The sequence below is a fragment of the Patella vulgata genome, chromosome 5 (assembly GCF_932274485.2).
Source record: "Patella vulgata chromosome 5, xgPatVulg1.2, whole genome shotgun sequence".
In the NCBI taxonomy this organism is placed as follows: Eukaryota; Metazoa; Mollusca; class Gastropoda; family Patellidae; genus Patella; species Patella vulgata.
Window position 1 is genome coordinate 80,219,757 of NC_065883.2, and position 27,430 is coordinate 80,247,186.

The 27,430-nt window shown below is 35.8% G+C and overlaps 1 protein-coding gene across 1 annotated transcript; it reads right to left on the bottom strand.

Moving 5' to 3' along the window:
* Nucleotides 1-27,419, bottom strand: LOC126822533 (mitogen-activated protein kinase kinase kinase 9). Its single transcript, XM_050551468.2, has 8 exons — nucleotides 26,141-27,419; nucleotides 18,303-18,483; nucleotides 7,993-8,141; nucleotides 6,250-6,425; nucleotides 5,206-5,446; nucleotides 4,653-4,769; nucleotides 3,875-4,042; nucleotides 1-2,559 (listed from the first exon to the last, which is right to left on the bottom strand). The coding sequence occupies exons 1-8, from the start codon at nucleotides 26,856-26,858 to the stop codon at nucleotides 1,403-1,405; spliced, it is 2,907 nt and encodes a 968-aa protein (XP_050407425.1). The 5' UTR covers nucleotides 26,859-27,419; the 3' UTR covers nucleotides 1-1,402.
* Nucleotides 27,420-27,430: the final 11 nt, after the last annotated feature.

The window sequence follows — 27,430 nt, forward strand, 5'->3', positions numbered from 1 at the left end:
TATCTGTTAATATTTGACGTGTATTACATATTAGATATAAGTAATTATATATATATCAACATATTTATACCACAGCTATCCTCTACTCAATAGACCATCTTCACAAGCCATGGTTTCAGTATAAATCAAATGTTGTTGACGTCATACCTTTCTGATTCAACTCGGCCTACTCTTATATCGAATTCCAACTGAAACGGATCTTTTACGTGCATGCCAATGTATACACAGGACCTTGGTTTTTTTGTCCCATCTGAATGACTAGATTGCTATCCTTTTCAGACCCTCAGTCCTACCATTCTGCACCAACTGGGCTAATGAAGACGGGTATACACCATGAGTGAAATTTGGCCCGGATGGCAATTGAATTCCAACTGTTAAGAGTTTTTTTTACTACTCCTGCAAATCTTGCGACAATTTTCTAGGCCAACATCAGGATCGAGTACTTGGCATTCAATTCAAAATGTCCGTCAGTCTTTTCATTTATTCTTCTTTACTCTTTGGTGGGAAATTTTGTAGAAATTACCTGAATATTTCAAAATCGACTGAATTTTTATTCCAATACAAAATGTAAGTTTTAATTTGTTTTTGTTTGAAAAACCAAATATTGTAGCATTCCAATTGATCGAAAGGAAAATTCCTTAAATACGACTGAAACATGAATCCTGGCTTGTGATGATGTTTCTAATAAATACATGGCTGATCTACTGACAGGGGCCATATTCATGAAATCTTTTAATTAACAACGTTGCCATTTCATTGGGTAACAATTTTACTAGGATTTTAATTTCCAGCCAATGAAAATGTTGAATTCTTAAAATATTCATGAATAAAGCCCGTACAATTAATATACCAACTGTAGAGGGATGGTTGAATTGATTAATGGAGGAAATTATCCCACCTTAAGACAGATGCTTTATTTAAAGACAAAAAACGTGTTACACCACGTCATATAAATATTGAAACAACTTATTTATATGTATATATGGGTAACACATGTTTTGTACAACAAGGTCCTGATTACGAGAACGTTACTTCATCACTGTCCAAAAAAATCTTAGCAGGAAACATTTTCACAAAAGCACAATATCTGTTGACAGTTGTCAGAAAAGATGAACTATCTTCATAACCTGATGCCGTATCTGAAGTTGTTGCCGTATCCTTAAATATTTGAAACTGAAAAATGGCCATTTAATTGTGAATTGTCTCCCTTACGTCTCTGATACACTATTTGTTTGTAATGACAATAATAATATTGATATAATATAATGCACTTTGGTTAACGAACATTTGTATGTAAAAACATACGTTGAACTTGTAGAGTTACCTATAATTTAGTATATTTCTTCAATGATATAAAAAAAAAACACGTATCTTAGTTAATGAACCTAACACTGATTAAACATCAGAACAAAAACTCCTGCTCCAGTTCGTGTACACGGAAGCGATTTTTAGGAGTATGTAACACCAAGGGCTGCGTGCTGTCTCTACTCTGCCCTTCCACGTCTATGTCAAGTAACGTTTTGGCATGAGAGACGTGTGGTGGAGTGTTGCCCGGGCTGAGACGTGACCGTGCGGAAAAGAAAGTCGCATTTTCCATTTCCGATGGCGTGAAATAGTTTCTAGGAGAGTCCCTCGTATCTCCTTGGTTACTCGTGTCGAACTTAACTTTGGTTCTGGATGTCGTGCCTATGGCTAAAGTTGTCGGTCTTTGAAGTGGTGACTCTCCAACCGGATTGCGTCTAGGCAGGATGGATAGGGGGCTATTATTTGTAGGATAAACATCATTATAAGATGTTTTAGGGTTCGTGGAAGACGAAGGTGAAGCGTCACAGGATGGAGTAGGTTTTGGATTGTAAGTACCGATAGGGGTTGAGGTGGCAGGCGTCAAGTTATTCATGTCTGGATTAAAATTATCATCAAATGTCACGGAGTGTCTTTTTCTATTGGAAGATCTCAATGTATCACGCGTCTGGTCGTCGTTACTCCCTGAGTGCTGACGATGAAACGTGATCATATCCGAAGAGGGAACAGGTGAGATCATACTTCCGCCGTTTGTATCACATATTCGGGTATTTTTAATGCGCTCTAGAATAAAAGGTTGAAAAGTGTAATCTGGGATCTCATTGGATAGATCCTGTGCACCCGGTGGCGAATCATCATCCATAGATAACTTGGCTCGAGAACGACTGTTGGTACCATGATATGTATGTCGAAACGCGGAAGGGTTGGTATAATTAGATGTTCTAAATTCCCCTTCCCCTTCGATCAGGTTATCACGAACAGCACCTAAATAAGCATCGCGACGTTGTCCAATAAAAGAATCACGTTTCTTCATGCTGTCATCTGTTCCGTGTAACTGGGGATGAATTGCTGTAGAGTTTGCAACACGTATATCAAAGCCACTACCAACGGACGCTAACATCATTCCCATCTTACACCACACACTCATGTGTTTCTTTTGGGAAGATGGCCGTTTGGCATCGTGATTTCCGTTAACCAATGTGCTTGGAATGTTCTTTTGGTCATCAATAAACTCCGGCCATGCCGATTCTTCAGAATCTACAACAAAATCAGATATAGTTAAAGTTGCAATTTCATATTTTTAAGTTATATTTTTCAAATTTATTAAAATAAAGCCTTAAAATAGATGGTATCTATAAACAGTCCTACCTTGTTAAAGAATAATCCTATTAATCCTATAATTCACTATTGCCAGTTGAGAAATTGGCAAAAATATCATTTTCAACTTTAAATTCAAACGTTTGAAGATAGCTATTCCATTGGGGGGAATAGAAAAACAAGGGAGGTAATTGTGTTATAATTTCCGGGGTCAAAGGATTTTTAAGTGGGAGAATAATACCTATGATCGTATAATAGTGAGTTGACAACCTATTGAGCAAAAGATATAGAAATAATTATGTTTTGACTTTCTTAGAAAATATGAAATTATCGCTTTAAACATACATTAGGCAAGAGCTAAATAATTAATTAGACATTTATTAACATGAAAAGACCATAATCAACTCTCTAGATTAGATCAGTTTGGCCATTTAATGATTTAATTTAAAAATGGAGAAGCGAGGCTAAGACTTGAACATACCAGTACCATGGTTACGATAATAAACAATCAATGCACACATTATGTCAAAACTACAAACAGTGTTAACTTGGCTCAAAATAAAGTAATTTGAACGAAAATTTCAATATATTCATTTTAAATTATGTTTTTGAACTATTATAGTAAGAACAATCAGCTCTTTGTATAAATCTTACATAATGTATGTTTAATGGAATAGAATAGAATGGGCTTTAATGTCTAACACAATATTTAAGTTATTTTGAAACTAACATATTTCTATGGTTACGTGTCCACTGGAGAATTTTACCTGAGCAGCAGTTTTTCCACCCAATCTTCCCTCTTAACAGAAGGTGACAATATACCAGCCATAGTTCCAACCACCCCAAGTAATATTAAATAGTAGCTGCTATGATTCCTGCTGCTATCAATGCTTACACTGTTGATCGACCATTTCAGTTAATTGCCATAAATACACAATTTTGGCGATTGAATTTTAAATGCGGCGATAACCTTTTCCTTGTGGCGATTCTTTACTTTCCGTGGCGATATTTTTTTCCAAAAAAGTTTTTGAAGTTTAAACTTGATTGCATTATCATTTTGTAATTAAAAATGTGATAAAAATTACTAAAAAGTTTACCGAAAGATATTTTTATTTTATTGACGAAAAAAAAAATAGAAAAATTATATGAAATTAAAATGAAATCTAGCAAAAAAAAAAAAAAAAAGAAAGAAATGGATCCCAGCTTGAGAACTGGTTACTATAGTTACTATATTTTATTAATAATTAGAACTTACACAAAGTGTTGGAATGTCCCCCCATATTACGTAGTGTTTTTTCTAAGTTTGGTGCACTCTTCGACCATCTGCCGTCAGCCATTATGATAGAGGAACGTTGATGTCGATCTGTTTGAACAGAACTTGGTCCCCATGTTTTTCCCTTTTTCTGTTTTCCTGATGACGGATCTTAAATAAATAGAATTTAATCATGTTAAACTCTCTTCCAACTGTCAGATCATTTCGGGACTAACATGTGGTTGAATTTTATTTCAATACTTTGCTTGAACGTAGGGGTCTTTAGCTGTGGGAAGAAATCGGAGGACCTGAAGAGAACCCACGAAATTAGACAGGTGACCCCAATCTTTGTCACATACATTTTGTCCCGTTTATTATGTTTAGGCCATAAAAAGGGTTTGGGCAGTTGACCAGCAATCTCACGTATTTCTTTAAGAGAGAGAGAGAAATAGGTTTTAATGTCCACTCGACACAAACTAGGTCATTATCAGGAATAACATATGGTTCAATTTTATTTCAATAATTCGCTTGCGCGTAGGAGTCTTTACCAGTGGGAGGTTGGACTGGTGACCCTACCCTTTGTCATGTACAAGCTGGCGACTGAAACCACACGACTCAATGACAGACTTTATGATCAATAATTTCAATAATTCGCTTGCGCGTAGGAGTCTTTACCAGTGGGAGGTTGGACTGGTGACCCTACCCTTTGTCATGTACAAGCTGTCGACTGAAACCACACGACTCAATGACAGACCTTATGATCTAACGAAAATAAACTTACAAGCTATAGCTCTGAGCCTAAGTTGTTGATAAGTAGAAGTGACTGGTGGACTATCAGGACTCTGTCTTTCAGGACTCGTTATTTTATCACTAGTAACTGTTATATTGTGCGTAAAACCTGGAAACAACAATAATGCATGCTATTTTATCATTGGTAACTGTAATAATACGTGGTATTTTATCATTGGTAACTGTAATAATACATGCTATTTTATCATTGGTAACTGTAATAATACGTGGTATTTTATCATTGGTAACTGTAATAATACATGCTATTTTATCACTGGTTACTGTTATATTGTTTATAAAACCTAGGAACGATAAAAATCACTGTTTATTGGGTGAACTGGGCCGTGCAATTATGAAGGTCATGGGAAAATCTTAAGCATGACCGATTCAAGCTGACAACAGCTATATGGATTCAGAGAGACAAGTGTTTTAGCTACCGGACTGTTATCAGTGAGAAATTAGGTCAATAATCCTTTCAATGATTAGACATTGAGGCTCAAACCAAGCAGGCTAATAACAGACATAACAAAGGGGAATAACTCTACCTGAAGGTTCACTTATCATAGTTCCACCAAGTGACCTCAAACTCTTCAATTTACTTTTTTTATTGCGTTTTTTCGGTGTTGGTTTCTGCACCAATTGCTGTAAAATCAAAATGCTTAATTCCCTTCCTAAAACCTCTAATTCTCGTTCAGTTAAATCTTGTTCACGTTTCCGTAGCGATGCTTCATGGATTTTCTGTTGTAATTCAGCTTTTGTTATTTCTTCTTCTCGACATCTCAACTCCTGAAATACAAGGTGAGAATATATATCTCTAATCCTGAAATACATATCTTGCTTCGCTTTCCATGTACCAGGAAAAAGTCGATCTAATGCAAAATGCAAATGGACCTCTTATAAGTACAATAAGCCTTCCTCGTGCAAAATGAGCGAACTTTTGCACTTTTTTTTCTCTCATGCGCATGTCGAACGAGGTCTTCAACTTCAACTGCTACCGTTGCAGCATGTTCAGCTTGAAAATGGTAGTTTTTTTAGACACGGTGTGTGTTATTGGAATTCTCAAAAGGCGATTAAACCAAACCAATGTTGGCCTCCATGCTGTTAAGAGAAGTCCTCACTTATTGACGTAATTTACAGCGAAATTCACTAAAAGTTTCTGCAATTTTTAATACACATGGAAATACTCAAAAAAGCGAATGGAAAGCGGGCTTAAAACTAAAACATAAAAAGATGCTTTACTTATTTTAGGAGATCTCCGTAGGCCAAAACATCTGTAACTTATACAAGCCTGGACATAAAGGCCCCTGTTACAGACTCTGTCAGGCATCAATTACCACACCACGTATATATATATATATATATATATACATATACAAGGGTGGTCAGACACAAACTATCACAAAATGTATTCTAATAAAAACTTTGTGCGATTATTTCTGCCAGACAAAATCTGTGACTGGTGCCTCCTGTCCAGGTTTAAACTTACAGAACAAATTTTATTGTTCAAATACATGTTTATCTACTAGTGTCTCTCAGACCTAAATCATCCTCACAGCTCATCCAATTCTATTGACAATATAATAACTAACCTTTTCACAGCTTCGTAGTTCTTCAAACATAGCCTCTATCTCCAGTTTCCAGTCCTCTTGTAGTGTGTGGAAAGATTCTTGTGGATACGCCATGAATGATGAGTTAGCAATTTCTTTCAGTGTCTCTAATATCTCGCTAAATGTTGGTCTTTCATGTGGTTCCTGGGACCAGCAGTCTGATAAAACAATAAAATACATTGATAGTCAAGAATATCTGAATCTAGAGTTGGTTCTTCTTCTTCCTCGCTAGCCTGGAGGTCGGGTGTTCAATCCATGCATTGGCAGAGAAAGTTCATCCGATTTTCCGGCATGGTTTCCCCTTGTCAGTGATGCAGGATGGAGGGCCTGACAAGGACAACTGTCTAGTTGTTCAGATGGGATGAAAAAAGGGGTCCCATGTACACATTGGTGTGTACGTAAAAGATCCCTTGACAGTTGGAATTCGATATATAGTGCCGCTGTCCAGGCAAAATTTCCCTCATGGGACACTGTATGGCATATGCCAATCTTCATTAGCCCAGTTCGGCGCAGAACAGTAGGACTTTAAACTCCATTTCATTTCATTTCTTCTTGTTCATAGTAATTACGATGATATTCTAACAAAGCCAAGGCTCTACCAAATCAAGTAAGACTGTAAAATAGTGACATTAAACTTGCAGGCTTGTTCTTTGGACAATTGTGCATTGGTGGACTGACTTCAACTTGGTTAGGGCTAAATGATAAGGCCAGCTCAATTTTTTCTACATAGGTCACAAGATGTAAACATGGCTAACGCTAATCCCAACCCTAGCCCTAGTCCCAATGCTTACCCTAACCCTAACTTACAATCTCGCCAACAGAGAGAGAGAGAGAGAGAAATGGGGTTTAACGTCCACTCGACACAAACTAGGTCATTTCGGGACTAACATATGGTTTTTAATTTTATTTCAATAATTCGCTTGCGCGTAGGGTCTATAGCAGTGGGGGGAAACCGGAGGACCCGGAGAAAACCCACGAGGTTGGACAGGCGACCCTACTCCTTGTCACGTACAACCGGGGATTCGAAACCACGCCAGTCGACTCAATGACAGACTTTATGATACAGCGCGCTCACGCTAACCATTCAGCCATCCAACCCCCCAATCTCGCCAACAATCACGTGTCCTAACCTTTAAACATCTCAATGACCTTGACAAAAATTGAGCTGGCCTTAACAAATCTAGATTTAGCCCTTCAACTTCTGGTATGACGTCAAAATTCCAAGATGACTGCACTGATGTCTGACCATAATGGTCAGTTCATTGTTTATATTATTTCTATTAAACAGTTTAAAATTTCTGACAAAATGTTAAGAGTTCCAAATTTGATATTAAAGGACAATATTGGTGTCAGTCATTATAAAATATGTGATAGAGCTCGTTAAATACATCCCAAATATAATTTTAACACAGGGATCATGCTACTATAGCTGAGTAACAAGCACGTGAAGAAACAGGAAGTGACGTCAAACATGACAAACACGAGTTGTCCTTCTATATAACGGGACTAACATATGGTTCAATTTTATCTCCATATTTCTTTTGTACGTAGGGGTCTTTAGCAGTGGGAGGAAACCGGAGGACCCGGAGAAACCCATGAGGGTTGGACAGGCAACCCTTCTCCTTGTCATGTACAACATGGGAATTGAAACCACATCACTCGATTTGTGTCATTGACAGACTTTATGACCCCCACCTCCATTATTCAAGAAAGAAGATGACTTACCTGACATAAGTTGAGAAAAAGGAGCTGGACACGTTGATGGTACAGGTAATTTTAACTTATTGACAGCAACACCATAGGCGACCCCTAACGTATCTATACCCTTATATGGAGTTTCTCCTGTTAATAATTCCCATAATACAACACCATAACTGAAATATATTTAATTAAACATACATTATGCAAGATCTAAATCTGCCTATTGCAGGTCTTTCATTACGACTGAAATGTTATTTAAATTATCAATTAGACATTAATAAACTTATCCAGACCATAATCAACTCCGATGGCATTGTTTGCCTGCGATATTTACTGGATTATGATCCCATTTGCTCCTCGACTTTCCATTCATAATTTAATCTTGAAATGGATGATAGAGACTATGTTTTTTATCGTATAGACTTTAGTAATGATGATCGAGGCTACGCCGAAATTTCAATCACTTAATTCTCGGTTCATAGTGGATTAATTTGACCGAAATTTACAGCAAATTGCCTTTACATTATCTAGTTTTTAACTATTATAGTGAGAACTGCCAGTTCTTTATCCATTCTCCCATAATCTATCTTTAATGAATTATATCATAATCTAAAAATAAAATGTAATTTTATTTATAGTCACATCATACTTAAATTTGATTCGTCTTTATCCCAATACTTTTCGAATATTCAATTTGATTCATCAATTTTTTGCGGTTATTTTAAGTTTTCTTGAATGATTTATTTCCAGTTAGTATACATAAAGATGGGGTGAAAATTTGTCGACATTTGGTATCCCCTTCACACGATTGTAGAATATTGTCAAAACAAGCCAGTGCTAACTTCAAGCATTGGACAAAATATTTTGACTAAGTAAGGTCTGTTTTCCATGTATGCTTTTTCACTACGTTATTGTAGACCTTTTCACCGGCCTAAAATTGGTTGTAATCCAAATGTAACCGGACCGATTCCATGTAACCAACGAAAATGTTTATATGGAAAACGGGCTTCAAGATATTAGGATACATATATTTTATTATGTTTTTCTTTTCATTGAATACATTTTAGCTTGGGATTTAACGTCCAACCGTTCTGTTCTGCTCTGACGTGGTTAATGAAGATGAGCATATGCCATACAGTGTGCTATGAGGGAAATTTTGCCTGGACATCGGAACTACAGCCTATTCTTATATCAAGTTCCAATTGCCAATGGATCTTTTATGTGCACACCAATGTGTACACAGGATCTTGGGTTTTTTTTTGTCCCATCCAAACAACTAGACAGTTGTACTTGTCAGGTCCTCTTTCCTTTCCAAGGGAAACCATGCTGGAAAATCCTGATGAATTTTCTCGGCCAACACCTTACTGACTTAGCCACCGTGACTCCTACATTTTACCTTGGAATGAGAGAGAGAGAGAGAGAGAGACAGAAATGGGGTTTAACGTCTACTCGACACAAACTAGGTCATTTTGGGACTAACATATGGTTTATTTTTTTTATTTTAATAATTTGCTTGCACGTAGGGGTCTTTAGCAGTGGGAGGAAACCGGAGGACCCGGAGAAAACCCACGAGATTGGACAGGCGACCCTACTCCTTGTCACGTACAACCAGGGATTCGAAACCCCACCAGTTGACACAATGACAGACCGTATAATACAGCGCCTGCGTGCTAACCATTTAGTCATCCAACCCCCCCCCCCTTTGAATAACGATTAGATGATTGGTCTCGGGCTTTAATACAGAACTGTCGTTTATCTTATTTACAGTTGTAGAATGAACCAAATTATATTTATTAATTCTTGTGGTATGGACAGTAATAAAATGAGCTGTCATATTGAAAGTAATTTCAACTCGTTTTTACTTTAAGTAGGCAATTATTACATGTAGTATCCTGCCTGTCCTTAGATCTAAATATAGACGGAGTACAATTCTTGTTAAAAGTGATAACATCTTATTTATTAAGATGAAATACCTAACTAGTTTACAGACATTAATGTCTCAATATAAATAGAGAGAGAAATGGGGTTTAACATCAACTTAAAATCTTTCAAGATACATTACGAGAGAGAGAGAGAGTCCACTCAACACAAATTAGGTCATTTTGGGACTAACAAATGGCTCAATTTTATTTCAATAATTCACTTTAGCAGTAGGAATAAAACAGAGAATCTCCATAAAAACAGAGAGAGAGATAGAAATGGGTTTTAATGTCCACTTGACACAAGCTATGTCATTTCAAGACTAACATACGGTTCAATTTTATTTCAATAATTCGCTACACATAGGGGTCTTTAGCAGTGGGAGGAAACCGGAGGACCTGGAGAAGACCCACAAGGTTAGACAGGCGACCCTACTCCTTGTCTTGTACAACCGGGGAATCAAATTTCTCAATATATAACAAATATTCATGTACAAGTACAAAACAAGTATTCAATCATCAAGTATGGTAATAAATACAAGCCAATTTCTCATAAAACAAACCATACTTGTATCAGTAGGCATAAGAATTAGAAAATTATTGATTTTATGGAAACTTTTTATCACAGAGAGGGACAATCTCCTTTCAAGATGCTCGTAATATCCGGATTCAATTCCAAGATTCTTAAATTCATTTACAGTGTGTTTTTTATTGATGAGACAAAATGGATGATACTGGTTTTACAAAGATCAGAAATTTTTAAAATCAGTGATAGTTTCAAGTAAGAATGTTTTTCACAGAAATTTTGAAGGACAAATAGATACTGACTGGTTTTGAAAAATAATATTCTAAATTCTTCATATAATTTATTGAATTTACCAAATTATCAACACAAAATCTTTAAAGATACATTATGTAAGATTTAGATAAAGAGCTGGCCAGTCTTGCTATAATAGTTTAAAGAATAATTATTTAAGATTTAGATAAAGAGCTGGTCATTCAAAAATATATTGAAAATTTCAGTCAAATTACTTTATTCTAAGCAAAGTTACATGTACAGTTTAAAGTTTTGACATGATATAGCTTAAATAGTCTTGATTCTCAAGTACATGTAGCATTGCTACGACAATAAACAAAATCTGAATTATCTATTTTAACGTTAAATTATTAAAAGGTGTAGATGATTTATTCCTTTCAATATCTGAGCCAGAGTTGATTACAGTATAGGCTTGTCTTGTAAATAAATATCTAAATAATAATTTATATATATGAAGCCAGAGAAAAGACCGGCAAGGACAGATTTAGCTTCTACATAATAGACCTCTAATGATTCTGTTTCTCTTAAAAAGGGACACTGTGACCGATTTTTGTTTCAAAAAATAAAACGTTTCATTAATTACTTCACACAAACATTTCACATATGGTTACATGAAGTAAAATTTGAAAGAATCCAAAAATGTACCGCAACACGTACGCTCAGTTATCAAGGATTTTCTTAAATTGAGAACCAGAATATCATTTTCCTTTTTTGGGGAGAGAGAGAGAAAAATGGGGTTTAACCTCCCCTCGACAAAAACAAGGTCATTTCAGGACTAACATATGGTTTAATTTTATTTCAATAATTCGCTTGCGCGTAGGGGTCTTGAGCAGTGGGAGGAAACCGGAGGACCCAGAGAAAACCCACGAGGTTGGACAGGCGACCCTTTCCTTTTTGGCCTAATTATATGATTATAAATATTCTACATGTATTATTAAATTTCGATATGAGGAGCACATGTCACATAACTTTGTTGGGGGATAAATGTAATCATTGAAAATAAATTGAATGTAAAATTGATTTACTCTGTTTTATCTAACACGTGTACAATGTGTTGTATAAATCATGGCTGAAGTAAGAAAACTATTTATAACTATTCCGTAATCCAAATATTTGATCCAAAAATAATACAACATTAAAGATATATTCCATTTTATAATTTTCATTACTTTATATATAAAATCTTCTGCTACAACTTTTGACAATAAAATTTATTATTTCCATAATTCACTGTTAATGCCACAGTTTGTAATTTCCCTCATAGCACAATGTATGGTGTATGCCCGTCTTCATTAGCCTAGTTCGGAGCAGATCAGTAGGACGTTAAACCCTTCATTTCATTTTTTGATTTAATCGCATTAAAGAGAGGCCCATCAAAAGATTTAATGCAACTCTTATAGAAGTAGTAGGGGATGGTCAGTCATTGCTTATTTAGGCGTGCGATCGCTCGCTAGTGTAAGCCGCGCACCTGAAGGTCAACCAAAGAGAAGTTTTTCTCCGTTGCCTTAAAATTGAAAATCGCTCTAGTCTCCTTATGTGTAAATCATGGACATATAAAATTCCGATGAATATGCTGCTAAATATAAACGGCGCCTATATGCATCATTTGTTAATTTAACTGAAGTGTAAAGTAGAACTGTTGCGAAACTCGAGAAATTTGTTCATTAAGGGTAGCTTTTTTCTGCTCTCATCTAAAATACAAACAGCAACGACTGGACGGTTGAATTATATTGTCTTCAGTGAATGCTGACTACTGTAAAATTTTGAATTCATCATACAGGTGTGTATGTTGATAAATATCGTACAGAATTGAACCAGACATTCAACTATCACAATACTAGATTTATTACAAGGGTTTCACAATCCCAAAATGGTAATCAACAGGGATTTCTATTGATGATTTAAATATTATTTCAAGTACAGAGAGAGAGAGAAATGGGATTTAACGTCCACTCGACACAAACTAGGTCATTTCGGGACTAACATATGGTTTAATTTTATTTCAATAATTTGCTTGCGCGTGGGGGTCTTTAGCAGTGGGATGAAACCAGAGGACCCGGAGAAAACCCACGAGGTTGGACAGGCGACCCTACTCCTTGTCACATACAACCGTGGATTCGAAACCACGCCAGTTGACTCAATGACAGGCTTTATGATAAAGCACGCACACCCCAACCATTCAGCCATCAAACCCCCGATTTCAAGTACCGGTATGTAATATTATTTCAAGGTTGTATCTGAAATGTGTCAACGTCATAAGTTGTAAAAAAAAGTTTACATGTAGTAGAAGAAATATTTGAGGAATTTGAGAGATAGCCACTAAGCCAATAGAACCTGGCTACTGTGCATATAAAGAGATAATAGTCGCCACACCTGTAGTTATATAATACACACCTGCTGACAGGTAAATAACAGGAAATATTTATTATATCTACTTGTATGGATTGAATCATACATTTACATAATTTTTACTATTTTTTATTTTCACTTAAAAATAACCTGTTTGACTATATAAAGACTTATGAAAGTGGGTTATCAAGTTTAAGGAAATATAAATCATCAATTTTGATATCATATTTAATAATAGAAATCCAGACATTGACCTACATGTACGGACGGAGGACCTGACTAGGAACATCGTCTAGTCCTTCAAATGAGATGATAAAAACAAGCTCCGTGACCGTGCACACTTAAAAAAAACCCATGAGAAATGGAATGCAATTGATTTCCGCTATTTCCCTAATAGCACCCTGCACACGAACATGAACACACCGTCTCCATTAGCCCAGTCGGAGCAGAAAAGTAGGATGTTAAAACCCATTTCATTTGTTCTTACTTAGAGCAAAGTGTAGCGTGTAGCCATGACTACCGCAGTTTAACTATCTGATGGAATTCAACAGTTTATCTCTCGATCACAATCTGATTAAAATATAGATCTATATTTCGTTTCGTTTTATTATACTTTTGATGGCCTACACTACATGAAGATCTGACAAGTTGTAGCGGGAGGTCACGTCAGGGGTCATACGAGCGGCTTTTGACCCCCATGATGTCAGTCACATGATTAACCAATCAGCGTTGATGTTTCTAGTCAGTTGCCCACAGTTTCATGCACCGCATGCCAAAAACTCGCCGTAACAGACTGTTTCATTGGCTAATCCCTCACATCATCCAGAACGTGGGTTATACACAATGTAACAATTCTTCCAGATTCTAGAAGAAATTTTGAACTGTGTTTTAATCAGATTGTTAAGATGAGGAAACAAATGTAATTAATTTTGATATCATACTCAAGATACATGTTAACACTGACTTGGATAGTTATAACACCAGGGCTTGCCACGAGCAAATTGGAGGCGAGTAGATGACTACTCACGCAAATATAGACTTGCTCGAGTGAGGCGAGTACATGTATTTACTTACGCAGAATGATGTGCGTAAAGCTTATACAGGTAAAAGAACAGGCAAAACAATTTCAATCCCATCAATTTGCTTAAAAGATGCGGGATCGAAAGAATTGCTATGGAAACGACAACATCCGCTCAATTTTTGATTATCCAGACATGGCAAAGGACATCCGCTTAAAAACCGCCTGGCAGTACGCGTCTCAAAGTATTTTTTTTTAACAACTGGTGGCACTGGAAAGACACGCCGCGTGCGCAACAGTGCATCAATATGAAGGCATACAAATTGTTTCCGCCTTTTTTTTTTTACGATATTCCATTATTTCTGATTAAATTATTTTTTATATTTGCGCGAGTACTTAATCACTCACGTAAATTTGGTTTTACGCGAGCGTAGTGTGCGCGCGAGTAATTACTCGCTTCTCGTGGCAAGCTCTGTAACACTGGCCTAGAGAGAGAGAGAGAGAGCTTAACTCCACTGAAACAACTAGACCTTTTTGGGACTAACATATGGATTAATTTTATTTCAAAAATTCTCTTGTACGTAGGGGAAGGAAACTGGAGGAACTGGGGCAAATCCCCGAGGTAGTACAAACTAGATCATTTCAGGACTAACACATGCTTCAATTTTATTTCAAAAATTCTATTGCATGTAGGGGTCTTTAGTAGTGGGAAAAAACTGGAGGACCAATAGAAAACCTACAAGGCTGGACAGGCGCTCATCCTACTCCTTGTTTGTCACGTACAAGTGGGGAATCAAAACCACGCCACTTGACTCAATGACAGATCTTACGACTTAACCCCCACCCCTTAGATCATTTGGCAACCGAACACCCCATCTATATTGATGCGATTCATCTTTTTAGCACTCAAGTTTCTTTTATTCAAAATATTCATAGATTCAGATAAATATCAGCAAAATTTTGTGCACAAGCGTGTAACTTTCATTATTCTTAAACTTAAGATGCAAGATTTAGATATAGGCCTAATAAAGAGTTGGTCGTTCATGCTATAATAGTTTAACCATATATCATGGAAAAGGAACATTGAAAATTTCAAATAACTTTATTCTGAGCGAAATTATGAATTTATGAGAGAGGTGGGATTTAAAGTCTACTCAACACAAACTAGGTCATTTTGGGACTAACATATGGTTCAATTTTATTTCAATAATTCGCTTGAGCTTAGGGATCTTTAGCAGTGGGGGTAATTGGAGGACCCGGAGAAAACCCACGAGATTGGACAGGCGACCCTACTCCTTGTCACGTACAACGGGGAATTGAAAACATACCACTTAACTCAATGACAGACCTTATGATACAGCGCGCACACGCAAACCATTTGGCCATCCAAGCCCCTATATAACATTTGAAGCCAGATAAAAGACATGGACGCTCGCATCTTTAATAATGTCCAGTAAAAATTTGTGATATTATTCAAATCTTATTTGACTATCTTTCATTAACAAACATGTTTTTCAATACTACCGTAGATGATGATTCATGCTGGATGTCACATGGTCTTATTTTATCTTTATAACTTATAATTATTGAGATACTTCAAACTTTAAAATATTATCTAGTACAGATGGACCTGTGGACAAGATAAATTACACAGACATTGCCACAAATAACCAACAAATATCAAATCAAGTGATATTAATATCACTTACAAGACAATGAATAAAATTAAATGAAATGGGGTTTAACATCTGCATCAATTGGGTTAATGGAGACAGGTGTATGTGTCATACAGCATGCTATGAGGGTAATTTTACCCGGACAGATTCTGCCTCATCCCCCTGATGTGTACAAGCCTGGACAGAAGGTACGTGGCACACTGTCCAGTACAAATTATTGCACAACATTTATATTATAATACATTGTGTTATAATTTAAGTTTGACAGAGTCTGTGACAGTTGGCTTACGTCCAGGCTTGTATGTGTAGGAACCAAATTTGACAAGATTGTTAAAATGACATACAACCACATACATGTAATCCAAGCTTTGGAAAATACATTTACGAAATTACGTGGGTGGGATGCTCTATATTTGTAACTATTGAATGTCTGAAAGGAAAGAGGTCAACTATTAGGTCACTGATGATATAAAACTGGAAGTCGTACACTTGTTTATTTTATTTGAAAGACGTCAACCATGAAAGACGAGTAAATAATATTGATCTATTATATAGCATGCACATCCGTAGTAAACTTGCCAGACAAACAATAGATAGGAAATGGGTTTCAGCATCAATTGGGCTAATGACGACGGTGGGGTACATATGTACGTGATGTAATGTACTGTCACAGAGTAGTCAGATTGACTGAATGTTCAGCGCTATAGAAAACGATTATTATTATTATTACTACAATAACAACATTCAATTCACAGATGCTGATTCAACATTTTTGTTGATAATATATAATAATAATAATATTTCATGGTTTTATTTATAATAAAATTAAATGGATTTAACGTCCAACTGTTCTGCTCCTACTGGGCTAATGAAGACCGGCATACGCCAAACAGTGTGCTAGGAGGGAGACTTTGCCTCGACAGCGGCGCTACGTACTACTCTTATATCGAATTCCAACTATCAAGGGATCTTTTACGTGCACGTTAATGTGTACACTGGAACTTGTTTTTCTGTCCAATCTGAATGACTATAAGTTGTCCCTTGTCAGGCAATCCGTCCTGCACTACGGACAAGGGGGAACCATGCCCGAAAATCGCAATGAAATTTCTCAGCCAATACCAGGATCGTAAATGATACCTCATGGTTAGCAAGCCAACATGTAACGCACTGAGCCAGGGCGGCTCCCACGTTAAATTGTACATGTACCATACTAAAACTGATTATCTAATGGCTCTAGGACAATTTGTCCCTGAACAATTCGTCCCCGGTCAACTCGACCCCGAGGACAATTCGTCCCTAGACAATTCGTATCAGGACTATTAGTCCCATAGGACTATTTGTCCCGTAGGACAGTTTGTCCCTGAACAAAAATATTGGTAGTTCCATTATCAAAAACTGAATTAATCTTTACTTTTTATCCTAAACCCCAGTTTTAATGCTCGTTTTACATCGTTTTACATTTAGTATTAAATCTAGGCCTTAACTTAGGGGAAAAGTTGCCCGGGGACAAATTGTCCCGCACTCTCATCTAACACCTGATTTAAAAACATCCTATCAATGGTAGATCATCTCCTGGTTTCAATTAAACAGAGGTCCATCAAAATACTAATAATACGGTGGCACTGGTTTGTTTATATCATCTGAAGTGGATGACGAATACTGACAAATTTTCATCTTCCCTTTTGAATGGGATTGAACCGTTTTTAGGCTGTTATCCCTTTTAGAGAAAGAGAGAGAGAGAGAGAGAGAGAGAGAGAGAGGAGAGGGTTTAACGTCCACTCGACACAAACTAGGTCAATTTGGGACTAACATATGGTTCAATTAAATTTCAATAATTCGCTTGCGCGTAGGTGTCTTTAGCAGTGGGAGGAAACTGGAGGACCAAGAGAAAACCCACCAGGTTGGACAGACGACCCTACTCCTTGTCATGTACAACTGGAGAATCAAAACCACGCCAGTTGACTCAATGACAGACCTTTTGATGCATCATGCACGCGTTAATCATCCAGCCATCCACCCCCCCTGGATATTCTTGTCATAATAAATGATAAATTTAATCAACCAAGTTTATAAGACAGAATGTTTTATAATACTAAATAAAGGTAGATAATTACCATACATGAATGAAGTAATTAATTGATTACATGGACCTTATTTAAAACAATAATAAATTAGCAGTTGTACGCAGCATATGGTTTTAATACACGGGTGGGTATCTTTAATAAACTGGTATAAATAATCTTACCCTAACCCTAACCCTACACTCGTGGGTATCTTTATTAATAATACATTGCGCAAGAGCTAAATCTGTCTATTGCAGGTCTTTCTTTAGGCATAAAATGTTACATGTATATAAACTATTACATTATCTTATTTTTGAGCTATTATAGCCCGAATGGTCAGCTGTTTATCTTACATAATGTGTCTTTAAGCAATATACACCTATATGTTATTAGCTGATATGTACGTTTGTTTGTTTGTGATTATTGCGTATTGTGTCTTGTCCAAAGATTTGTTTTGTGTAATCGTGTGTGGTACAGTCTTCCTTCACTTACCTCCATATATCACTAGTTTTTGAATATTTAGAGAACTTGATAACTTCTGGTGCCATCCATGCGTATGTCCCAGCTTGACTCATTCTCGTTGTTTTCTGTACTTCTCGAGCCAGACCAAAATCTGTGATCTTCAAAGTCTTCCTTGACAAATCACTATTTTCTATCGATTCCTTCAATAAAACTAAAAAAAAAAGAAATTATAATTAAGAGAGAGAGACAAATGGTGTTTAACATCCACAAGGTTGGACAGTCGACACTATTCCTTGTCACGTACAACAAGGGATTCGAAAACACCCCAGTTGACTCAATGACAGACCTTATGATACAGTGCGCACATGCTAACCATTCGGCCATCCAACCCCCCAAAATTATAATTAAGAATTAAATTTTTCATTTTTCTTTGAATTAAAAAACATATTCTTTTCATGTCTCAATAATATTAATAATAACCACGGACAGGGGAGTATTACTACTGGTGCATGGCAGGATATACTGTATTGTTGAATAATACACATGGACAGGGGCATATTACAACTGGTGCATGGCAGGATATACTGTATTGTTGAATAATACACATGGACAGGGGCATATTACAACTGGTGCTGGCAGGATATATTGTAGATCGATGTATCACATTTCACCTTCTCCCGGTTCCCGTATTGAATCGACACACTTTGAATTGATTATTTACGATTATTTTTTATGTTTTTTTATTTGCTTCAGTAACCAACATGTCATTCATGAATATCCACATCAAATATTACCCATACATGTAGGTACACAAACACTCTTAAATTTTTTTGGTCCTTATTTTCATCCATATGAATATTGTGATACAAGATACAATGTTATTTTATTTCTTTGACAAAAATTCTCGCCATCCTGTTTTTTCTTGGTAAATATTAACCTAGTTGTAAATCGTCGTAACTCCCATCTTAAAATCAGTACATTGGTTATCCATAGAAGCACGGACAACTTTCAAGATTCTAACATTGGTTTGTATGTGTCAACATGATCTCACCCAATCTTACCTCACGGATCTCATATCAACCAAATCGACCACTTCGCTCACAAAATAATCCCTCATTGGTTTGTCGCAAGCTAAACTGAAATCCTATGGGGATAAAGCCTCCAGTGCCTGTGGGCCGCGTTTGTGGAATAACTTACCATTGGAGATACAGAGTTCTCAAACATTAGCTCAGCTGTGTTCAAATTCAAACTCAAACCTCATTTATTTGATTGATAGTTATTATCATGATTAGTTATTATCTTCCATGCGCTTAAACAATGCAATATGGATGGAGTGAGAGCAATTACAAATGTACATTATTATTGTATCGTAGCACGAATCGCAATACGTAACGTATCGTGCTTGCAGTGACCAATACCCAGCACTAATTACTACATGTATACACTGTATGTACTCAACAAAACCACAAAAATTACATGGTGGCTACATTGGCCTTGAAAGTTCATCAGGATGTGGTTTCCCCTTGTCAGTGGTGCAGGACGGAGAACCTGACAAGGACAGCTGTCTAGTCCTTCGGATGGGGCAAAAAAATATGAGGTCCTGTGTATACATGTACATTGGCATACACATAAAAGATCCCTTTGCAGTTGGAATTCGATATATGAGTAGGCCATAGTGACGCTGCCCGGGCAAAATTTCCCTCATAGCACACTGTATGGTGTATGCCTATCTTCATTAGCCTAGTCGGAACGGAACAGAACAGTAGGACACTAAACCCTATATCATTTCATTTCATTCACAAAAGTTACATGCCTGGAAATAGCAATGTAGGTTGCCAGGCAATGAAACATGGCCACACATGCGTCGTTCGGGCAGTCAACAAGGGCTGTGGCATATTTTTCTTTTATCACTCAGTACACAATTAAATGAGAACATTTACAACACATTAAAATCTGATTACGAGTAACAACCCATTAAGTAATTATCAGAAAACATTAGAATTTGTTACGATTGTATGTCTCATGAAATTAAAGAGAGAGAGAGTCCACTTGACACAAACTAGGTCATTTCGGGACTAACATATGGTTCAATTTTATTTCAATAATTTGCTTGCGAGTAGGGGTCTTTAGCAGTGAGAGGAAACCGGAGGACCAGGAGAAAACCCACGAGGTTGGAGTAATGAAATTAAACACTGTGTATAAACCTCTAGCGTGTCAACAAGATTTCTCAAGTGATCAAGGGCCATAATTCTAGCAGTAATTATCAGAAACTCTTGAAAAGCAATAGGCATCTTGTCTCACGACCGTAAACATTGTGTATAAATTTGAAGTCAATCGAATATTAACTTTAGCTCTATAGTGTTAGATATACAAGATTAACCCTGGTTACAGTGTGTGGTTCCCCCATAGTTACATGTAAGACCAGTAAAACTTGACAACCGTTGATATATGGAACTAACACGTACAGTTTATCTAACCATACACTGTACATAAAGTCTCTTAAATCATTTAAATCAAATGAATCTATTTCTGAAAAAGGATTTACATGTAAATGTTTGTTGGACATGTGCTTACATACTGTATATTTCTAACTCTGTTTAACAGCCAAAAACACGGGCTTACATGTATTTCTAACTCTGTTTTAACAACCAAAAACAAACTGAAAATTATAACGGAAATATAATCCTATACTTTTTTCTCATCACAAAATCATAATCACACCTCGGCTCACCCAATTCATCACTTATTTTAGCCTAATAAAAATACAAACAGGTTCGTACAAGACTATTTACTTTGTATTCTTTTACTTTTATGTTTAATATTCTAAAATATGATAAAGAAGAATAGCATATACATGTAGAGTAGTGTGAAAGCTTTTATTGTTATTAGGATGACAATCTCATCTATCTATCTATGTCACTGGACAATCTCATCTATCTATCTTTGTCACTGGGTAATAAAACCAACATCCTCCTCCTTACTCGAAAATATAAACCCACAACAAGCTGGGATGGATCATTCACTTTCACACAGATCATCAGTGAATATTCGCTAGTCCACTACGATGACATTGATGCGATTTAATGAGCCCTAAATATTAACTTTTTTCCTTCTGCAAATTAAATTCTAGAACATTTTTTTTAAGCATCAGAAAAATAAATAAAGGTGTTTCAAGTATATGTAGGTAAAAAATATTTCCTATTTAGTGTAAATGGGTATGTTTCAAGTATATGTAGATAAAAATTATTTCCTATTTAGTGTAAATGGGTATGTTTCAAGTATATGTAGGTAAAAATTATTTCCTATTTAGTGTAAATGGGTATGTTTCAAGTATATGTAGGTAAAAATTATTTCCTATTTAGTGTAAATGGGTATGTTTCAAGTACATGTAGGTAAAAATTATTTCCTATTTAGTGTAAATGGGTATGTTTCAAGTACATGTAGGTAAAAATTATTTCCTATTTAGTGTAAATGGGTATGTTTCAAGTATATGTAGGTAAAAATTATTTCCTATTTAGTGTAAATAGTAATGTAAAATGAGTAAAAGGCACCATTCTGCCCGCACCAGTAGCGTCTTATGTAAACAGTGTACGCGCCATTAAGCCAATGATTGAAGGTGTGTGATGTGACGTCACATGATAAAGCAGTCATCTCTTAACAGATAGTCTTCGCAAAACCTCTGTTAAACAGATTGATGCACAGCACTTTATCTTGGAAGTAAAAAATATGTAGCATTTTAAAGTTAAGAGAGAGAGAGAGAGAGAGAGAGAGAGAGAGAGGGGGGAGGGATCATTTTGGGACTAACATATGGTTCAATTTTATTTCAATATTTCACTTGCGCATATAGGGGTCTTTAGCAGTGGAAGGAAACCGGAGGACCCAGAGAAAACCCACGATGGTTGGGCAGGCAAGCCTTCTCCTAAAAAAAACTAGGTCATTTTGGGACTAACATATGGTTCAATTTTATTTCATTAATTTGCTTGATTTGATGAATGACTGAAACTCTTAGACTTTGTTTATAAATTATTATCATGGTACATGTATTGGTACTTGATAATCAAGAATATGAACTGTCAATCAAACATTCATTTATAACTTCACCCAGAATACAGTAATATGACCGATATTTTCAATATTCATTCTTCATTCTTAATCCATTTCTAAACTACATGTATAGCAAGAATGGTCGGGTCTTTATCTAAATCTTACATAGGCTAATATAACTTTTATTCTGGTATTAAACTGGAGCTTTAACTTATACATTTTGATTTTGACCAAAATGTTGTTGTTGTTTATTACAAATTCAACGTCCAATACATTAAAATATGATATTATGGACAGGTTTAAGTAATCAGTTATTTACATATGAAGGTTTCATAAGAAACAAAATGGGCAAAAACATTTTAAAAAGTTTTTTTTTATCAAAATATCACTTTGCTTTTGTGATGAGATGACCAGTCATTTTTTTCCTTTGTCATAATAAAAGAAATTTAGGTTTGTTTAGTAATAATAACCTCTTTAAATTTAAAGATACGTTCCCACGTACAAATTGGGTGATTTGATGATGTAAACATATTCAAACGGATTATTCTATTAAACTTTTACTTCAAGTCCTTCTAAAAACACTGTTTTCACGACGGAATATCTCTACTATACAAAATCTATTAACAAAAGTCATGTTTGTGTCACGTGACTTAGCTGACGCACTACCTAGCAACGGGTGCGAAGCCGGAGAAGAATTCATTGCATACACAAGACGATGTTGTCTTTAAATTTAATCACTATCCATAAATCATAAATATCAAAGCCTAATTAAATTCTCGGATTATCCACTGCCCACGTCTTTTTCTGTATTTTTAATCTCAGAAAGTGTTGTACATTTAACCCTTCATCAAGTTTATCAACATATACATCAAGCGCTCAATCTTCGCATGCTACCTTTGACGTCACGCGAGCAGACATTCCTAATCGTCAGGCTGTCGATTAGGGAAACCTTTACATTTTTGTCCTGTATGCGCTCCATGAGTGTTTTTCGGGGAATCCAGTATTTTCTTAGTAAGATTGGATGTTTTTCGGGGAATCCAGTATTTTCTTAGTAAGATTGGATATTTCTACTTTCCATATTTACCAAAATTGTCATACTTTTATTGGAAATAACCACCCGATAAACACTTTTCTGGGAAAGTATCTTTAATCAAATCTTCCAAATTAAAGAGGTAGTGTGTTGTTAAATAATTAATGGGATGATATGGATTCCTGATAAATCAATCAGGAAGTGATCTGGACTCCTTTAAACAATTAACCAGAAGATAAACTAATTAATCAGGAGAAACAGGACAATTCCTATCCTACTGGTGTTTACATGTATCCTACTGGTGTTTACATGTATATCCTACTGGTGTTTACATGTATATCCTACTGGTGTTTACATGTATATCCTACTGGTGTTTACATGTATATCCTACTGGTGTCTATATGTATATCCTACTGGTGTTTATATGTATAAACAGGTTTATATGTATATATTACTGGTGTCTATATGTATATCCTACTGGTGTCTATATGTATATCCTACTGGTGTTTATATGTATATCCTACTGGTGTTTATATGTATATCCTACTGGTGTCTATATGTATATCCCACTGGTGTTTATATGTATATCCTACTGGTGTCTATATGTATATCCTACTGGTGTTTACATGTATATCCTACTGGTGTTTACATGTATATCCTACTAGTGTTTACATGTATATCCTACTGGTGTTTATATGTATATCCTACTGGTGTTTACATGTATATCCTACTGGTGTCTATATGTATATCCTACTGGTGTTTGTATGTATATCCTACTGGTGTCTATATGTATATCCTACTGGTGTTTATATGTATGTATATCCTACTGGTGTTTATATGTATACCCTACTAGTGTTTATATGTATATCCTACTGGTGTTTATATGTATATCCTACTGGTGTTTATATTTATATATATCCTACTGGTGTCTATATGTATATCCTACTGGTGTTTATATGTATATCCTACTGGTGTTTACATGTATATCCTACTGGTGTCTATATGTATATCCTACTGGTGTTTACATGTATATCCTACTGATGTTTATATGTATATCCTACTGGTGTCTATATGTATATCCTAATATATATCCTACTGGTGTTTATATGTATATCCTACTGGTGTTTATATGTATATCCTACTGGTGTTTACATGTATATCCTACTGGTGTCTATATGTATATCCTACTGGTGTTTACATGTATATCCTACTGGTGTCTATATGTATATCCTACTGGTGTCTATATATATATATATATATATATATATATATCCTACTGGTGTTTATATGTATATCCTACTGGTGTTTATATGGATATCCTACTGGTGACTATATATATATATATATATATATATCCTACTGGTGTTTATATGTATATCCTACTGGTGTTTACATGTATATCCTACTGGTGTTTACATGTATATCCTACTGGTGTTTATATGTATATCCTACTGGTGTTTATATCCTACTGGTGTTTACCCGTATACATGTATATCCTACTGGTGTTTACATGTATTTCAGAGCAGGCAACATCCTATTGTATAGACAGGCATATAGGACTGTTTAATTCCATTAGTTTGATTAGACCATCAGAAGCATAGACTACACGTACATGTATATGTATTATACGGTGTGTTTTGTACTAGATCTTGTACCTGACATTTTACATTTTGTGCTGTACAAAACATTAATAAAAGACATACCAGTACCAGACCAACTGACAGGTATAAAGTATTAGAGAGATTGTCTGGTGCTTCATTTCCAGACTGGCCAATTAACACACCTCAAGTTGTGTTTAATGTGCATATTTCAAGCTGTGGTATGTGCACCTGTATTTATTACAGGACCATATACTTATAGTACAACTAAAAGTTTGTAAACACGTAATTTAACTAATAAACATTGACCTTTATAGTTATTATATACATTACAAGGTGTTAAGACAGGTATAATTAATGGACTATCAATAGTCATAGTGTACCTGTACAGAAGAATATTGATGTACATATGTACTGAACTTCTAAATCTGAAATGAAATGGGTTTAACGTCCTACTGTTCTGCTCTGCTCCGACTGGGTTAATGAAGATGGGTATACGCCATACAGTGTACTATGAGGGAAATTATGCCCAGACAGCAGCTACGGCCTACTCTTATATCGAATTCCAACTGTCAAGGGTTCTTTTACATGTACGTGCATGCCAATGTGTACACGGGACCTCAGTGTTTTTTATCCCATCCGAATAACTATTCTAAAGCTGATATAACAATGATTTTACTAGTTGTTATAGCCTAAATGTACCAGACAAAATGACAGGCACTAATGAACTACAAGTAGGTTACTATAAATTTACCGGATATTTTTTTAATTTTGTGCTGGACATGTACATGTACATATTAAAGGTATCGATAAAAATTAAAAACACTGAAAAAATGACAATATCTGTGACTGGTGACCCATTTCCAGGTTTAACTAAAGTTCACTACCAACAGGCTTTTCTTAGTAGGCCTACTATTAGTATTCATTAACACATACATGTACTACTGTAGCCTACTCTAGGCCTACTATTAGTATAACATTAGTAGGCCTATTGCTATTCATTCATTAACATCACACATGTACTTAGTACTATTAGTATAACATTAACACCATAGTATGTAGCCTATATACTTAGTACTATTATTAACACCATAATATGTACTTAGTACAGGCTACTATTAGTATAACATTAATATAACATTAGTATTCATTCATTAACACCACACATACATGTACTTGGTAGGCTATATACTTACTATTACTAGATTTTAAATCTCGATGAACCAATGGCAATGGTGCCTCTTCATGTAGATAATGCATTCCCCTTGCTATCTGTATTGCCCAATCTACCAAAATATCCGGAGGTATTCGCTGTGCCCCTAAAATTCTATTCAGTGATCCACCTGCAGCGTATTCCATCACTAGACATAAGTCTGGCTCCTTGAGACAAACACCCACTAAATTTGATATATTGGGGTGATCTAGAAGCCAAAATAATTTTGCTTCTTGACGAATGTTCTCCAAAGCACTGCCTGGCTTCTCGGGATCAGAATCTTGTCGGGCGACTTTAATGGCCACAGTCTTTTTCCTCCACATTCCCCGATAAACCTTCCCGAAGCCACCCACACCAATCACTTCATTTAAGATTAATTCCTGAAAATCAATTTCAAATGGTCGTTTGGAATCGCTACTAGGAGGAAGAACATTAACGTCCTTTGTGACAAAGTTACTGGGGAAAATGCCGACTTTTGACCCCACGCTACCCGTCCACCATCCATCATTGCCTGATATGGACTCATCTGTGGATAGAATCCGCACCTCCTCACCCTGTTTTATCGTCAATTCATCCTCTTTCGTGGCAGCATAATCAAATACTGCCGTCCAAACTGGGGTTGTTTGAGGTGGTAACAATGACTGGGGCCGTTCCACCCTCTCATTGTTCCTGCGCCAGTTACTCAATCTATATGGATCCATCGATCCAATAAAATTTAATGTCTATACCATTCAATAAATAACAGTTTGTAGTGAAATATCCTTCGACTTCAATGACAGTCACAAAACTTTTCACACTTGTCATTGAAGAACTAGCCCTTTTATCCATTTACGGTTTTGACATCCAAATAAAAACGATTGACTTCTCTTTAAAAAAATATCCAGTTTTAGTCTGGCATTTTATGTCAGTGTATTACAAAAATATAAAATGTGCTTAGTGGTCAAAGTTTAATCGCTCCTTCTGCTTCACTAGCAGAATTTAACGTTGGAATATCTTTGTAAATTTCATTCACAATTGGGGCTTGTGTGTCCTCGTCCGCCATTTTTGTTTTCATTCTCATCGCTTTATCCAAAATTAGTCCAGCAATTTGGCCTCATTTACAGTCTTGATTCAGGCCGTTTATAATACATAAAACACTATAAATATATATCAAAATGTACTTTAAGTCTTGCGCAACTTTTTGACTACTTTAAAATATAATTGTTGGTTAAAAAAGGCGAATAAAATGCAAGCCATAAATACTGAAAACCATCAATTTTCCAATGATAATAGA

Coding starts and splice junctions, on each gene's coding strand:
- LOC126822533 (XM_050551468.2), bottom strand. CDS start 26,858: ATGGATCCATATAGATTGAGTAACTGGCGCAGGAACAATGAGAGGGTG. Junction 6,426..7,992: donor TTTTTCTCAACTTATGTCAG/GTAAGTCATCTT, acceptor TTGTTTTATCAG/ACTGCTGGTCCCAGGAACCA. Junction 5,447..6,249: donor AACTACGAAGCTGTGAAAAG/GTTAGTTATTAT, acceptor CTTGTATTTCAG/GAGTTGAGATGTCGAGAAGA.